The sequence below is a fragment of the Schistocerca gregaria genome, chromosome 8 (assembly GCF_023897955.1).
Source record: "Schistocerca gregaria isolate iqSchGreg1 chromosome 8, iqSchGreg1.2, whole genome shotgun sequence".
NCBI lineage: Eukaryota > Metazoa > Arthropoda > Insecta > Orthoptera > Acrididae > Schistocerca > Schistocerca gregaria.
The window spans coordinates 94,449,618-94,466,116 of NC_064927.1; the positions used below are offsets into that span (position 1 = coordinate 94,449,618).

At 42.4% G+C, this 16,499-nt stretch overlaps 1 protein-coding gene across 1 annotated transcript in view; it reads left to right on the forward strand.

Annotated features, from left to right (window-relative positions):
• Positions 1 to 16,146, forward strand: part of LOC126284910 (popeye domain-containing protein 3-like) — a 193,246-nt gene extending 177,100 nt beyond the window's left edge. The window contains exon 9 of the mRNA XM_049984172.1: positions 13,041 to 16,146. Coding sequence (XP_049840129.1) covers positions 13,041 to 13,231 — 191 coding nt within the window. The 3' untranslated portion in view covers positions 13,232 to 16,146. The remainder of the gene's footprint in view (positions 1 to 13,040) is intronic.
• The last annotated feature ends 353 nt before the right edge of the window (positions 16,147 to 16,499 follow it).

Sequence of the window (16,499 nt, forward strand, 5' to 3'; positions counted from 1 at the left end):
GGAGTTAGTAGAGTGGCATCACGCTGCAACAGTTCACAAATGATATTTAGCGTTGAAAATTTAACCTTGTTTAACTAAACATTAGAATCCACACAGTGAACACAAAATAGATGATTTTTTATCAGTAGTTGTTCTTAAGAACTGAAAATAACTGAAAGCTGTTAATAATAGATCACAAATTTAAAAAACGAATCCAAAATTTAAATGCATTATAGTAGAGTAATTCACTGATATGTAATAGTTGATGATATCCATATAACTTAATTAAGTCTCATTTTTGTAGTTTTAACTCAGTAAAACGATTTCTAAACTGCAAAAAACTGTTCATGAAAGGATGATATGGTCTCTTGTTGAGATACAGATGTCCTTATTTCAAGCTTATGATCTCTACATAATTCAAGACAAATGCTGGTGTTACCTTTAGTGATAGATAGTGATCAAAGTCGTTCCTCTTACTTCCTCATTATTTACATTTACAGCATTAGGTAACTCTTACTTTATATAGATTTTTTTCTTTTTTGGCTTAGAATTGTTTTCCTTTTCTTTTTTAAGATTTGGTTGTGTTCTTAAATATTAAATTCATCTACACAAAATTTCAGTCAACAAAAATGTGAATTTATAAGCTTGGTAAATAATAAAAACACAAATATTAAAAATGAATGTATCAAATATGTTATATTACAAAAATAAAATAATAATAATAATAATAATAATAATAATAATAATAACAGAAAGGGCTCAGGAAACGGGCAAAGAAAATGAGAAAAAGAAGGAAGAAATGCGTAATAACAAGAAAATCTAATAAGATTCGATATCATTTTGCTAGCATCTGATATGAAAATATTGGCAGATGGCGCAGGGAAGAGTTAAGATACACACTGAAATGCATTAGTAGATTGCTGAAAAGTCAGTATTACATATGTCTTACAATTAGGCACAACTACAACTGACCCAGTAGAAATACACTAAAAAAAAAAAAACGACGCGCCACGAACTAATCATCGGAATGGAACGGAAATAGGTAGATGTGAACTACATGTACAGCTAAACAAATGATTACAATTTCAGAAACACTAGATTATTTATTCAAGAGGAAATAGATAGATGTGAAGTACATGTCCACACAAACAAATGACTATATTTCCAAAAAAAAAAAATTGAATGATTTATTCTAGAGAAAGAGTTTCATGAATTGAAAAAGTCAATAACACGTGTGTCATCCCTGGCCCTTGTGCGAGCGGTTATTCAGGTTGGCGTTGCTTGATGCAGTTGCTGAATGTCCTCCTGAGGGATATCATGCCAAATAAGGTCCAATTGGTGCGGTAGATCGTCAAAATACCGAGACGGTTGGAGAGACCTGTACATAGCGCTCCAAACGTTTTCAAGTGGAGAAAGATCCAGCGACCTTGCTGCCAAAAGTAGGGTTTTGCAAGCATGAAGACAAGCAGTAGAAGCTCCCACCACACGTGAAACGACATTATGTTGATGAAATGTAAGCCCAGAATGGCTTGCGATGGAGTGCCAGGCACTTAAGTGTGATTTTCAGAGTATCCATGTAGATGTAGATGTAGGACCCAAAAACGGGGCGTAGAATGTTGTAGTATCTCGTAAGGGTGCCAGGAGCCACGGATGACAACCGAGGGGGTCCTGCTATGAAAAGAAGACGATCACTCCTGATAGCCGGACCGTAAGGCAGGTTATAGACAGGTTGGTATCTCACCGCCGTCTGGAGCGTTTCCTATCACGTCTTTGCTTGTCAGCGGGGCTCATTTCAAAGTGGGGCTCATCACTGAAGACAGTTCCACTCCAGCCATTGCGGTTCCAGGCGAAAGACGTATCTGGAGACACCCCGGGCAGCGGTGAGGTACCAGTCTAACTGTTGCCTGCCTTATAGTCCGAGAACAAGGAGTGATGGTCTGCGGTGCCGTTTCACTTCCTAGGAGGACCCACTTGGTGTCTGCGACACTCTTACAGCACAGTGATATTCTACGCACCGTTTTGTTGTCCTTCACGGCAAGCAACCCTGGACTCACACACTGGCAAGGCAATGCCCGCCCACACATGGCGAGAATTTCTACTGCTTGTCCTTCTTTTTGCCAAACCCTAGCTTGGCCAGTAAAGTCGCCAGATCTCTTTCCAACTGAGAAGATTTGGAGCGTTACGAGCAAACCCCTGAGGAGGACTCCAGGAGCTCCATCAATCAATGCTAAGCCGAATAACTGCTTGCATAAGGGCCAGAGGTAGACCATCGCTTTACTGACTTCCTTAATTTGTGGAGCTGTTTCTCTTCAATAAATCATTCAGTTTTTCTGAAATTGTAATCTTTTGTTTGTCTGTATATCTATGTGACATCCACCGATTGCCAACCTATTCGTATGATTCCTTTGTGGTGCGTTGATTCTTGAAGTGTGGCATAATTAACAGAGCACACAAGTTTGTATGGAGTCTCAGTGGAGTGCAAGGCTGGAGCACAACAGTTCAGTGACGAAACCAGAATATTTGTATATCACTGCTGGTCAATAAAACTGCTACACCAAGAAGGATTGAAAACACGAAAACTTCACTTATAGAGTATAGAAGGTGATTACATTTGGAGGTGATATTGGTGCAGATATGGTCCGAAATGTACTGAATAGACGTGAGACCACTGGTAACAATATCTAATCATGCTGAGCAACGACTCGATCCAAACTTGGATGATAGTCATAGGTATGTAATTCATGCTATTCCAGTTCTGTACCAGAGTGCATCAAGTGTGGTATCTGGGGAGTGGTATTGTAGCTGTCTATGGGAAAGCCATAAGAGATATGGAGACTGGACTGTCTAGTACATCAGTTGAACACATTCTCTATCGAGACAAGTAAAGGCAGCCTGGGTAACAAGCGAACCAGCCTTTACGTTTTTGAGATGAGGCACAGTCGGCTATCTTCAGACGTCAGAAATGTGGTGCTGTGTAAATTTCGAGCTGCGCTAACCAGAGGCGATCGTGTTGTGTACTCAGTGACAACACGTACCACCATGACAGGTGGTCGGCCCGTATTGCGATGTCGAACACGGTCTGGCAACGTCAGATTTGTGCGCAGTCTTTACACACAGATACCTACATCGCAGTGCCATGTGCAGGACGGTGACTTGCCTGAAAAGACGATGTGGCAACACTCCTGTGTCCATTGTTGCTACGTTGGGCACGCGACAGTCGGCGCGCCTCTCTCTGCGGCGATTCCAAGGGCAGCCTCAACAGTGGTCACCGTACTGACAGCTCGTGACGCTAGATACTGCGTCGTTTCGGCCGTGTGTCTACTCGTCCTGCTGTAAACCAGCCCATTTCCTGACTGAAGGTAAGTGGCGTGGCCCCACGATCGTGTGTGCCCGACCAAACAGTATGCCTGTATTCTCGGGTGCTAGTCGCTGTTGAGACCCTGCATGGGATTGAATATGGCCCACCCCATCTCACTGATTCTGAATATGTAACTAGAGTGAGAAGAAGTATCGGGAATGATAAAATGCTGTATCGATAGGCAATGAGCTCTCTACTGTCTGGTATTTGTCATATCTGATTTCTGCATGTTGGAATGTAGGGAGCACTGGGATGCTTGTGTTTCTATATTGAGATTATACAGTTGGCTTTGTAAGCTGCAAACTCACTGTACGGTGGATTGCCAACTGCTGACGTTACAAGTTAGGCTCTTCTGTAAGTTTAAAAAATATTCCAAGCAGTAAAAGTGAAGATATCTCTTGGAAGTAATCATCACATTACATGTTCCACCTCATAGGGAATGGTGGCTATTATGATGTGGACCTACATGGTTCGAATAATTTTTTATCTACGAGTATCTGTATATTTGTATTCCTCATCTGTTTCTGTATTTTTTGGTGGTTATAAATAGGACCATTATAAATAGGACCACATTTGTGTTAAGATCCTCATGTTTGACGGTCCTAACGTATTTTTAGCACTGAAGATGGTCACACAGTGGACGAAATCGATCTGTAAAATAAAGGATTCCAATATTTACGATCGGATCTGCCACTTATCCAGAATGAATTGACCAAAGAGAAAGGATGAAAGAATCTTGTACTATGCAGAAAACAAAAGTATCAAAATCAACTTGTTCAGAGGTCTGAAAGAGGCTAAGGAGGAAATTAACAACTCAGAGGCAATACGCAACAGAAAGAAAATAGCAATACCATCAATGAAATAAAGGAATTCGCAGACCGAACACTTTTGAGAAAGGCAGAATGTAAGAATGGCCACTCAGAGAAAATGAAGAAATACTAGACTAAACGTAACAAGGAACAGAATTTGATTATTCTAATTTGGAGGTGACTTGAACGAAATTAGTAACAGTTAATTAATTAATTAATTAAACAAACTAGTAAATAAAAACTAAAGAAAATTTCGATCCAAATGTAAAAAGTAGGGTCACTAAATTTCCACGGTAGTTTCTGACAATGTGTCCGAATATTCCCATGTAACAATAGTTACGTGTTGCCTCTGATTAATAGAGAATATGTGTAAATTTACCGACTGTGGAAGCAGCCGCGTGGTTTGGCTACGTCAGATTCTCTGCGCCGTTTGTGGTAAGTTACATGTGGAGCAGATCGCGGGGAGCTGGTGCGCCATAGTGTTCCAGCTGCCGTGCTCTACATGCGGGGCTCTCTGCTGCAGGGAAGAGGCGTTTCTACTGCACGTGCGCCGCCAGGTCGCGCACGGCGTTCTTCGGCTCCATGAACCACGGCGACGTCTGGGTGTGACCGCTTGGGTATGCCACCGCCCCTACTCTGCCCCCCCCCCCCCCCCCAGCACCCAACTATCACTCCCCTCCCCCCACCCAGTAGGCACAGTCCTACGTGGTCGTAGTCCAACCAGCACTCTCCGGAGCAAACGGCACTATTAGCTCAACTGTCTGCATTAGAGATCTCTGTACCATGTACCCAAACTGACGTAAAAGTGGACTCAGTTGGCCTTTGTTTTAAACCGAAAACTCGTGACCAGTTGTCACACGTCCCTCTGTTGAAAGTGCACGGTTAGTCACGAACATTTCTGTAGTTCCAGAGAATAAACACCAGTGGACAGATTTTTTCTTTTATTGTTAGTTCCATTACCCTCACACCCTATGGGCGTATAGTGGGCTGTCAGAGGTACAATGATCTACTCTTCAGCTAAGGGCATTTTCAAACAAGGATGAGATAAGGGACATGAGGACTGATTTACTATTTTAAATTTAAAAAATCATAGATAGACATCTAACGTGAAATTCTTCTAGGGGGAAAAACCACTGAAGTACTACCCTTTCGCTTAAAATCTGAAGGACTTACATTGGGAGAAAAGTATTTCAGGAGGAGAGAATATGTTACATAGTGTTGAGGGGTTGGGAAAACTATGGAGATGGTGATAGATGTTCAGGTGGATAGTAGGAAGTCAGAAGTCGGGAAAGGTAGAGCGTCGGGAGGGCTTTGGTGTGTGGATACTGTAGTGGTAACAAGGAGGAAAGCACAGGGATGAATGGTGAGGGACAGGGAGAGAGGAGCCCTGACGTGGAGTGGGATTGGTGACAAAGAATTAGTTGTAGGAGGAATAAATGTCGGGGTGGATATCGTTGTCTGAGAGAGAGAGTTGGTTGAAGTTACGTTGGAATGGGATATGGAGTGTACGTAGGTGTAGGGACGAATGGGTGTGTTTGTGAAGGCGCGGCAGCGTAGCAGGTCAGTGATCAGAGGGGAGACAAGGTGTTACTGGAATCTAGTTTGCAGGTAGTATATGAGATGCGGAGGTGTTCAATGTGGGTGAGGAATTGTGGAAATTTGATGAGATGGGAGAGAATTCATGTCGGGGAAGGTAAACGGATGCGGAGAGGGAGACAGAATACATGGTATTGGAAGAGTTGGAGGGACTTACAGAACTATCGTGGGGTGGAGATCCATGTAACATTTGTATAGTAGAGGATGAGTTGAATTAGGTTTTTGTAGATGTAGAGAATAGTGGAGGGATGAAAACCTCAAATCTGGTCTACTAGTACTGTTAGTAGTTTTACCCTATAGTGAACTTTCTGTTGCATGGTTAGTAGGTGAGGTTTCCACGTTAGTCGCCGGTTGAACAATAGTCCAAGATATTTTAATGCGTTATGTAACTGCATAGGACGCTCGTAAATCGTAAGGTAGATGTCATGGAGGCAGTATACAATATCCCTCAAAGTTATTAACTCGCATTACATGTGCTCAAAGTGGGAACTGTTTGTCATATGGCAAGTGTCAATACATGTGTGCCGTCCGTTGAGGTCGATGCTACTGGCATCTCGTTCGACGCAATGACAACAGCCTGTTTGGGAAACCTGCACATTGATATCTGCAGGCGACAACTAATCTGATGCGCCAGTACGGAGTATATGGTTTGTCTACATGTTCTAACATGTCTATTCTCTATACACATATGTGCGTCAGATTCCTCTCTGTCTTGTAATGTTCATACATATATCCTCTGCAACCCCAGAGATACTTATGAAAAATCCTGGGTACATCTTGATCGCAACACATACAGCTAGAATTGTTGTTTTTGTTTGTTACCTCCAGTGGTACAGTGTAACGTATTTCAGTTAGCCTGACAAAAGTTTTGTTTTGAGAGTTTGTGTGTCTACCCTTCGGCCTCAGTCAATCAAACTAAAAGCCACTGCTGTTGCAAATTCTTTAGGCAATAGAGAACTTCCGAGCTCTATCTACGATCCATTGATTTGGAAACGATCCACTAATCTACACTGCATTTTCATTAGAGACACAGTAATGTCTCGCACTCCGAACTGTTTCGTGGTCTGCGAGTATCTGTTTGTTTTCCAATCGAGAGACAGCAAATCGTATTAGTCTGCTTTCTTATTGAGAGATAGTCATGTCTATTACCGTAACTCAAAACTAATAACACATTTGTAAACTTCTTGTTTTAGGCATCTCAGATGTTTCCTTTAGATAATACTGTTTAATTTAGTAAAGAAACTACAGGACATTTTTATTATTCTGCATGTTTGTTTTGCTATCAATTCTTTGCTGCTTTGTACCAGATCATTTACGAGGTTTTGGTTGTACGGTTTTTAGTGTACTGGTAAGTGATATTGAGGAATATTTTCGAAGTTGTTTTGTCAAACTCATCTTCTCTTAGCTGAAATTAATTTGCACTAACGGCAAACGGAGTGGAAATTGCAGGTTGCCGTCTTATGTTCTAGAAGCATTCTAGAAGCATCTATTGCGTCCCATTTTCCCCTGCATGAAGATCGTGAAACAACCTCCTGAATTGATTCATAGTAGTGTTGACGACACAGAATCTGCTCTCCTACTTGACCTTTCAATTACCACTCTATCCTGTGGAAATCTAACTGAATCTGTGTCATTGATGTACTTATTATTTGGCAGAATGGTGTAGATAGAACGAATATTTTCTAATAGCACAATATTTATCTCCTGGACTCTCCAATTCAGTATGTTATGGGATTTCCCACCAGCCCAATTTTGCTTTCTCTTCGGCCCGTGTCATATACAACATGCAACTAGATGAAATGAATGAACCGAGAAAGTACCTAAATTTACTTAGCTGTAACGAAATATGATAATTGGTCTAGAGTTCGTTAGTTTTAATTGTATTATGAATAATGTTTCCTGCTCACAGGATAATGCTGGAGGAAACGTGATGCCTTAGTTCCGCGCTCGCTTGAGGATTTCTATCTGGTCGCACGTAACTGTTGTAGTAATTTCTCATGCAATCCAGTGTGAGAAGGATCTGCGAACTTATTTCTAGATCGTCTTTTTTCCTTCGTACCGCTCCATGGTCGATATCCGCTTTGCGGTCTCAGCTTCGTTTGCCACGACGTCTTGTCCATGCTGTGAATATGCGAGACTGCAACTAACTGCGTCACCAGCTGGCCTTTTCGTTTGGAAAGGAGTGCATTATTGAGGCAGTGGTTCATCTTGTATAAGATGTGCCCATCGCTTCACGCCATTGCCTAACAGGAGGAAAAAGACATTCTGCAATTTCCCGTGTGAAATAAGAGGTCTACTAATGATCAAAAAGTAAGTGGACTGTGACCATACGAGCTTTGGTTTTATGAAGGCTGGCAACACAGTGCGGAGAAGGGGGTCCCCTGCATCGCGGGGACACAGTAGTACGGAATCTAATGTTGTTGTGCCCAATTGTCGCTAAGAAATCCCGCCAGATACGAGCAACGTTCTGTGATCTAACTGGCGGAAGGAATAGCACCTATCGAATTTTTTTCACGAATCAAAACTGTTTCCGGCAATATTATCAACAGAACGAGTAAGGTGTAGGCAGTTTACTGTAGGGAGAACAAATGTTCATGACGAACGAAGCAGTGCAGGACTTTCCATTTTGACTGAGACGTTGGTGCAGCAATTCGAGGAAACAAATCGTGAAGACCGCAGGTTGACAGTGGATGAAATTTCTGAACGTTTCCACAACTCTCCGGAACTCTCGCGCACGAGAAACACACAGAAACGCTGCGATACCGTGCACAAGATGGGTTCCGAAACAGCTCACAGAGCAGCACAAGCAAAATCGGGTCATAAGTGCCCGAGAGATTCTTGAGCGACTTGGATTGAAAGGTCAGGATTTTCGGAGCACATCTGTGACTGGACATGAAACGTGAGTTACTCGTTACACAGCTGAGACAAAAAGACAGTTGGTGTCACCAGTACCCAAAGGCCAAAAACTCATGGTCCCAGTGTTTTGGGACGGAAAAGGCATAATTCTGCTCAAATTTGTGCTTCAGTGACACGCCATAAATGCACAATGATATTGCGAGAACGTAAAAAAAACTCTAAAGGAGCATTAAAAGCGAAAAAAGGGAAATTTTGGCGAGAGAAGTGTACTTGTTGTACAACGCCCGTTCTCACACAGCCTTAGGCTCCAAGTCATTCTTGGACTCATCTAATTGGGATGTTTTGACCCCTCCCCCATATACACGAGCCTTAGAGGCTGATTATTACCTTCACACCTCCCTGTAGGCACACATGAGTACAATTATATTTTCAGCACCGGAGAGCAGACGCAGAAAGAGCTTCTGAAGAAAGGGAAGCAGTTGGCGGGAGAGTTCTTCGAGGAGGGCGTAGAGGAGCTTGTTCCACGGTTCACCAAATGCAGTGAATGGGATGACGGCTATGTGGAAACATAGTCAACAAGTGTACCAACAATATCCGTATTTTTTTCAAATAAACTTTTTCTAAAAATATTTAAAATTTCTGAACATGCCAGCATTTTTCACACTCCATGGAGTAATTAAGTGATGCCACACCATCTCTAAGTGACGTATACAGGATGGCTAATGTCGGAAATAATTCTGAGTGTAGTATCTGACAACAAGACGTAGTTGTTGTGGTCTTCAGTCCTGAGACTGGTTTGATGCAGCTCTCCATGCTACTCTATCCTGTGCAAGCTCCTTGATCTCCCAGCACCTACTGCAACCTACATCCTTCTGTATCTGCTTAGTGTTTTCATCTCTTGGTCTCCCTCTACGATTTTTAGCCTCCACGCTGCCCACCAATGCTAAATTTGTGATCCCTTGATGTCTCAGGACATGTCCTACCAACCGGTCACTTCTTCTTGTCAAGTTGTGCCACAAACGTCTCTTCTCCCCAATCCTATTCAATACCTCTTCATTAGTTACGTGATCTACCCATCTAATCTTCAACATTCTTCTGTAGCACCACATTTCGAAAGCTTCTATTCTCTTCTTGTCCAAGTTATTTATTGTCCATGTTTCACATCCATACATGGTTACACTCCATACAAATACTTTCAGAAACGACTTCCTGACGCTTAAATCTATACCCGATGTTAACAAGTTTTTCTTCTTCAGAAACGCTTTCCTTGCCATTGCCAGTCTACATTTTACATCCTCTGTACTTCGGCCATCATCAGTTATTTTGCTCCCCAAATAGCAAAATTCCTTTACTACTTTAAGTGTCTCATTTCCTAATCTAATTCCTTCAGCATCACCCGACTTAATTCGACTACATTCCATTATCCTCGTTTTGCTTTTGTTGATGTTCATCTTATATCCTCCTTTCAAGATACTGTCCATTCCGTTCAACTGCTCTTTCAAGTCCTTTGCTGTCTCTGACAGAATTACAATGTCATCGGCAAACCTCAAAGTTTTTATTTCTTCTCCCTGGATTTTAATACCTACTCCGAATTTTTCTTTTGTTTCCTTTACTGCTTGCTCAATATAAAGATTGAATAACATCGGGGAGAGGCTACAACCCTGTCTCACTCCCTTCCCAACCGCTGCTTCCCTTTCATGCCCCTCGACTCTTATAACTGCCATCTGCTTTCCGTACAAATTGTAAATAGCCTTTGGCTCCCTGTATTTTACCCCTGCCACCTTTAGAATTTGAATGAGAGTATTCCAGTCAACATTGTCAAAAGCTTTCTCTAAGTCTACAAATGCTTTCTTCTAAGATAAGTCGTAAGGTCAGTATTGCCTCACGTTTTCCAACGTTTCTACTGAATCCAAACTGGTCTTCCCCGAGGTCAGCTTCTACCAGTTTTTCCATTTGTCTGTAAATAATTTGCGTTAGTATTTTGCCGCTGTGACTTATTAAACTGACAGTTCGGTAATTTTCACATCTGTCAACACCTGCTTACTTTGGGATTGGAATTATTATATTCTTCTTGGAGTCTGAGGGTATTTCACCTGTCTCATACATCTTGCTCACCAGCTGGTAGAGTTTTGTCATGACTGGCTCTCCCAAGGCCGTCAGTAGTTCTAATGGAATGTTGTCTACTCCCGGGGCCTTGTTTCGACTCAGGTCTTCTAGTGGTCTGTCAAACTCTTCACGCACTGTCTTATCTCCCATTTCATCTTTATTTTCATCCTGTTCCATTTCCATAATATTGCCCTCAAGTACATCGCCTTAATTACAGCCTGTAAGCATTCACTAGGGAAAGGCAAGAGAAGAATGCAAACCACTGAGTACCGTCCGTTCTGGGCTCAACTAAAATAGCCAATATCTCAGTGAACGCAGTACTGCCGATTCAGAGGAGAGGTGTTCAGCGCTTCAGCCAGTATGGTTGATGAACTGGAGCAGCGAAATGTACAGCGTTGTCAATATTTACGAGGTCGTACCGGGATTTTTGAAAGAATTAGTTACTCAGAGTACGCATCAAAACTGGAGGACGAGACGGGAAACACCTGTGTCAGCAAGTGCGAGTGTAGTGTAACTTCTATGTTTCTATCGACAGGTAGGAAACTTAACAACTAACCAAGTTAAGCCCGAACGAGTAGTCGCTTGCTGAGTCCATTATGAGTGAATCCACAGAAGGTCGTTTCCATTTGTCGTAGGAGCAAATACGAGCGATGTTCAAGAACTAATGCAACACATTCTTTTTCTGAAAGCAGATTGGTTTTATTCGAATACACCATGTTATTCCACACTCTTATTGTTACAAAATCTTGTTTAAAAGTAACCTCTGTCTTCCTGCATCAATAGGATCCTTCATTGGGTCAAACAGTCGGTCCTTCGTTGCTCTTTAGGGTCTTTTGTTAGGAAGTGAGGAAGCAGCGGGTACACATCTTTGAGTACCACAACTAGTAACGAGTGTGTCAGGACTGAAAACAGAGATAAGCAGTTGAGCAGAGAGGTGTTTGATTGTGATCCTTCGCATCCCCCCGTTATAAGATCGCAGGAGTCACAGCAGTTTTCGGCCTGCTGGCACGCAGATGATGAGAGACGCCTCGCCCAACGACTCAACCCGCTTTTGTTCTCTGCCATGTCACTGTAGACTTTCTACAAGCCCCTACGAATATCTGCGATACTCTGGTTTTCCGTTAAAAGAAAATTACAGTTCTCTGCCTGCATCACACCGCCCTTACAGACACCATTTGCAAGGTTACGTATAGCACTGCCACCTATCAGTATCTCATGAACTACAGGGGCTGAAGAGGGAATATTCCACGATGTACCTCAACAAATTCCACATTTCTCCTACCGAAGTTGGCTGAGCAAAATGTATGGCATTACTTACTGAACGCCCACTTACATTTCAACGTCTTCTAATGTCCTTTAAATTCGTTATTTCATCCAGAGGGAACAATAAAGCATTGTTATCGAACAGCGGGTGTGACTTCCTAAACAGATATACTGCGTGCTGTGGAGACCAAAACAGAAAAAAAAAAACATTTGCTGCAATGCAAATGCTTTTACCAGACCATGGTAACGGAGGAATTGCCAGTGCGGCAGAAGACATCCCCAGCAACATCGTAAGTTGCTGATGGTAACAGTTTCTTGCTGTTCTGCACCTGAAAATTCTACTGCTGTACTAGTTGCTGCATTCCAAGCTCCAGAGCGAGCCGCTATATGCCCTCTAAACATTATAATGCGTTTTATCTGGCATCGTTGCTCCCAGTCATCCACACATTGGCTACGCATAGTTGGCACCATCCCCCCTTGCAGTTCATGGTTTGACCAGCTGAAGGTGCTCTGCTGTGGGCTGGAAGAGATCTGTGAAATTTTGTACAGCTTGTACTTTCTTTTTTGATAGGAGGCTTTATCAGTTTATTTTCAGGAAACGTATATAGATACATTTCATTGGATTCACACTCTTTTTGTTGCAAAATCATGTTTAAAAATAATCTCTGTCTTTTTAGAAGACTTAATTGCTTCTGATAAATATCCTATATTTCTTTAAAAATGTGTATACTAATTTTTTGCCTCACAATTATAAGTCCAAGTAAACGCATGATACTAAACACTTTGTATACCACCGCACTTAAAGGTCTCCTCACATGCCCATCACATACTGACCCATTAACACCAAACTTTAGTTGCATCCAGTTTCTCAAATTGTCTCTTTATCCTATATTAGTTTCTGTAAGTTCTATAAGTCTTTATAATTAAGATAACTTTTGCCTGTGACTATCTGTTGAAGAGGGCTGCAGGACTGATAGCAGCAGAGGAAGAGGGACTGTAGATACAAAGCAGTCATTTTCTAGCAAAATTTCGACAAGTTGTACGTGACTTCAATGTGCGTTGTGGTATTGCAGTGTTCAGTGGCAGCCGTGAGCGACTGTGCCCTAAGGAGAACGGCCTGGGGTCGCTGTTGCCCAACGGCCGGCTGCTGGAGATGGCGCCCCTGCGCGAGCTGCCGTCCAGGGACCACCTCGACCTGCCGGACGTCACCAGCGGCGTCGAGCGCTGGCTCGAGTCGGCCGCGGTCGCCGCAGCTCGCAAGTAGCTTCCCCCGCTGTCCTCTCCGGTGGATAGATGCAGCTGTCAGATGGCGCCCACTACTGTCGCCACAGCTCGCCCGTCTCTGGCAAGTCGCCTGTGGGCTCCAAGCAGCCGTCTTCGCCACGATTAGCAAGTAGCTGTCCTGCACTGACCCATCCGGCAGTTACGTGCAGTTTTCAGTAACTGCAGAGTGATGTCGGCTACTGGCCCAAGTCAGTTGCTGATTGGCTCAAGTCAGCCGCTGTTGCCTCGGATCACCAGCAGCAGTCCGGTGGCTGTGTCCAAGTGTCAGGCACTGCAAATGAATGGTTTCAGTCAGTTGCTGCTTCTGTGGTGACAAACAGCTGACACAGTGCTGTTCCAACTGATGACACAGGCGACTGTGTGACACCACAAGTAACGTCGAAGTCTACCATTTTCGTAGTGGCCCCCAGGTGACTGCACTATGCTGTCGTGTCTAATAACCTCCTGCAGCTGTCATGTACCACAAGAGACGTCCGGCACTGGTTCGAGTCGTCTGCTGCCACTGTGGCTCCCAAGTGCTGTCCTGCCCTGTGACCACATTCAGCTATAGTGCACCACAAGTGATGTCAACTGCTAGCTCGAACCAGCCACTGTGGCTCAGTTTGCAAGTAACAGCCCCCACACTATCCAGTCTAGCAACCACCTGCAATACACAGAAGACTCACATGTCAAGTGATAACTCGAGACAGCCACTGTCGTTGAGACTTGCGAGTAACTGGCCCACACTATTCTATCTCATGTTCCAACTCTCAAGCATCATAGTTGGCCTCGAGCAGTGGAGTATGGCATCTGACATTTAGACTAGGTGTGATGCTTCTGCATCTCGTTACCGCTTCAGCCTGCTTGGTACCAGCATTGCTGTTGAGCACTGCCTCGTGTCTCTACAACTGGCAGGTAGATACCTACACAATGCAGGTGGTCCTGATGGATAAGCTTAAATGCTTTGACGAACTCGGCCTTATTGCCGCTGATCAGAAGTACGAAACTCTGCAAAGTAAATTTTCTTGAAGTTTCCAGCTATACCAACTGGCTGCCACCAACCCGTTGGAGTGATCAATGGGGGCTGTGATTTCCAAGAGGGCCCTCCACAATGTGTGTGGTACAGTTTCTGTGGAAGATCGACACAATCACCAAACACCTCCTAGACGTGGCCAACGGAGATCTCTTTCAGCCTCTATTGGTGCTGTTGCTGTCATCTGGAAGCATTTTAAGCTTATGTATTGGGAAATGAGCTAGGCCTGCTAGAAACCCGTTAATAAATATGAAAATAAAGAGACAAGTTGAGCTTTACAACATATTCAACCTTAATAACAGAAGTAAAAGACGCTAACAACAGAAAAACTAAGCGTGTTTAGTGCATACCAAAATGGTAAAGTGTCAGTGATTTGTTTGCCTGCTGCTTCACTTCATGATAATACTACAATAGAATGCGAAATGTCACATAATGTAGATAAATGCTATCATTGCAGTTGATAACTGGTAATGTGAGTCGATATAGTGAGGATTCAGATGTGAATACTTGCAGTAACGTATGGTGAGTGTTCCGGGTCATGAAAACCTGCATACAGGCCTGCTACATCTGCGAGTGGTGAGCTAAATGAACGATGGTAGTGATGAGTTCTTTTGCAAGGTGCCTCCGTTATAAACTATCAGCCAACCATTTCTGATACGTTCTAAAAATTCTTCCTGTTCACCTTCTGTTCCAGTTATAGGGAATGTATGAAATTACAAGTGGAACATTTTGTGAATGGGGTAACGTTGAAAACCAGTTTTTCATTGCTTCTTGCCACTTGGCAGTCTGTGAGTGGGAATGCTGTTGTAGGGAGCAGGCTTTCCTTGTTACACTGCAGGACGCTTTGCTTCACAGCGACTCATACAATCTCCAGAATACTTGAAAGCCTGAAAATTTTGGTACATAGAGGACAAACACATGGACTAGAAAGAAAATGAACATTGCTTTTTACCTTGTCTCTCACCTGTTCGCCTTCTTTGATTGTACTGATGAAACAGTCTGACGCAGCAGCAATTTTTGTTTAATTTATGGTACTACCCATAACAGTGCGATTCGCAAAGATTTCTGACTAAACCTCATCCTTAGCAAAATGTCCTGCTGTGCCAACAATTGCAAAATAGGTGATTATGTAAACAGCCTTTGTGTAAATGAAGACTTAACTTACCTGGTGTTTCTGCTATCATGCCTGTTCCTCAGCTGAATGAAACGGTGTGTAATATAGACATCTATCAGAAGGACTAATTACTATTGTACATCCATCCATAGAAATGGAATTCCAGTTATGTTGTCTCTCCTCTTGTAAAGATACGTTCTTAATGGGGAACCAGTCCTCAAATCTGAAACAGACAAACAGACCCAAAAGGCAATGTACACTTATAATCACAATCCACATGTAATAAAATGCACTGCCTAAAGATGTATACTTCAATAAACGATAAGAGAGGACTAACATGCAACTGTAACTTACAAAGAGGTGACTGAATGAACACATATGTTTCTAATAATCATGATACTTCAAACATAGGAGTGACGATATTATGGGATTTCGTGGTCTTATTGGATGCAGAATGTCAATAAACTACCCTCGAAATTTGGCACCAGACAAAAGGTGTGTGACTCTCAGATGCTGTTACATAGACAGAAAAGCTGCAATTATAAATGACTTATCCAACACATCTTCCAGGTAATGAATGTTTGTAACATAGGCATAATTACATGTGCAATTTATTGTCTACTATTTGCAGTGCTTTGTGATACATTGATGTATTATTTTACCATAAACGAATTATGTTATCTTTGCCATCCATGGCTGATCAGTTTTGTAAAATGTATGTATCTGAAGTATTCTGATAATAAATATGGAAAATTGAACTGAAAACTAATTTATTCGTCTATTTCATGGTGGTGATCACCTCTCTTTAGATGAAAAACTAAATCTAATTATTTTCATTTGAATGCCATGTAAAACTGTTTCAGCTTCTAGTTAGCTCCACATGGATGTAATTCTAACATAGTATTGATTCATTTCTAAGCAGTGGTTAAGAACACCACACCAGAATTAAAATTTACAGCTAGAAACAACATTCTGGAACTACTGAATGCAGAATATATATATATAGGGGCATACATACGTAAATCCTGTAAACCAATGGATTCATTTCAACAAAATCTGGTAAACATAGTGTTTGGTATACGAAAATGTACATTGTGGGGGTTTGAACTAACTCCCAGAGAA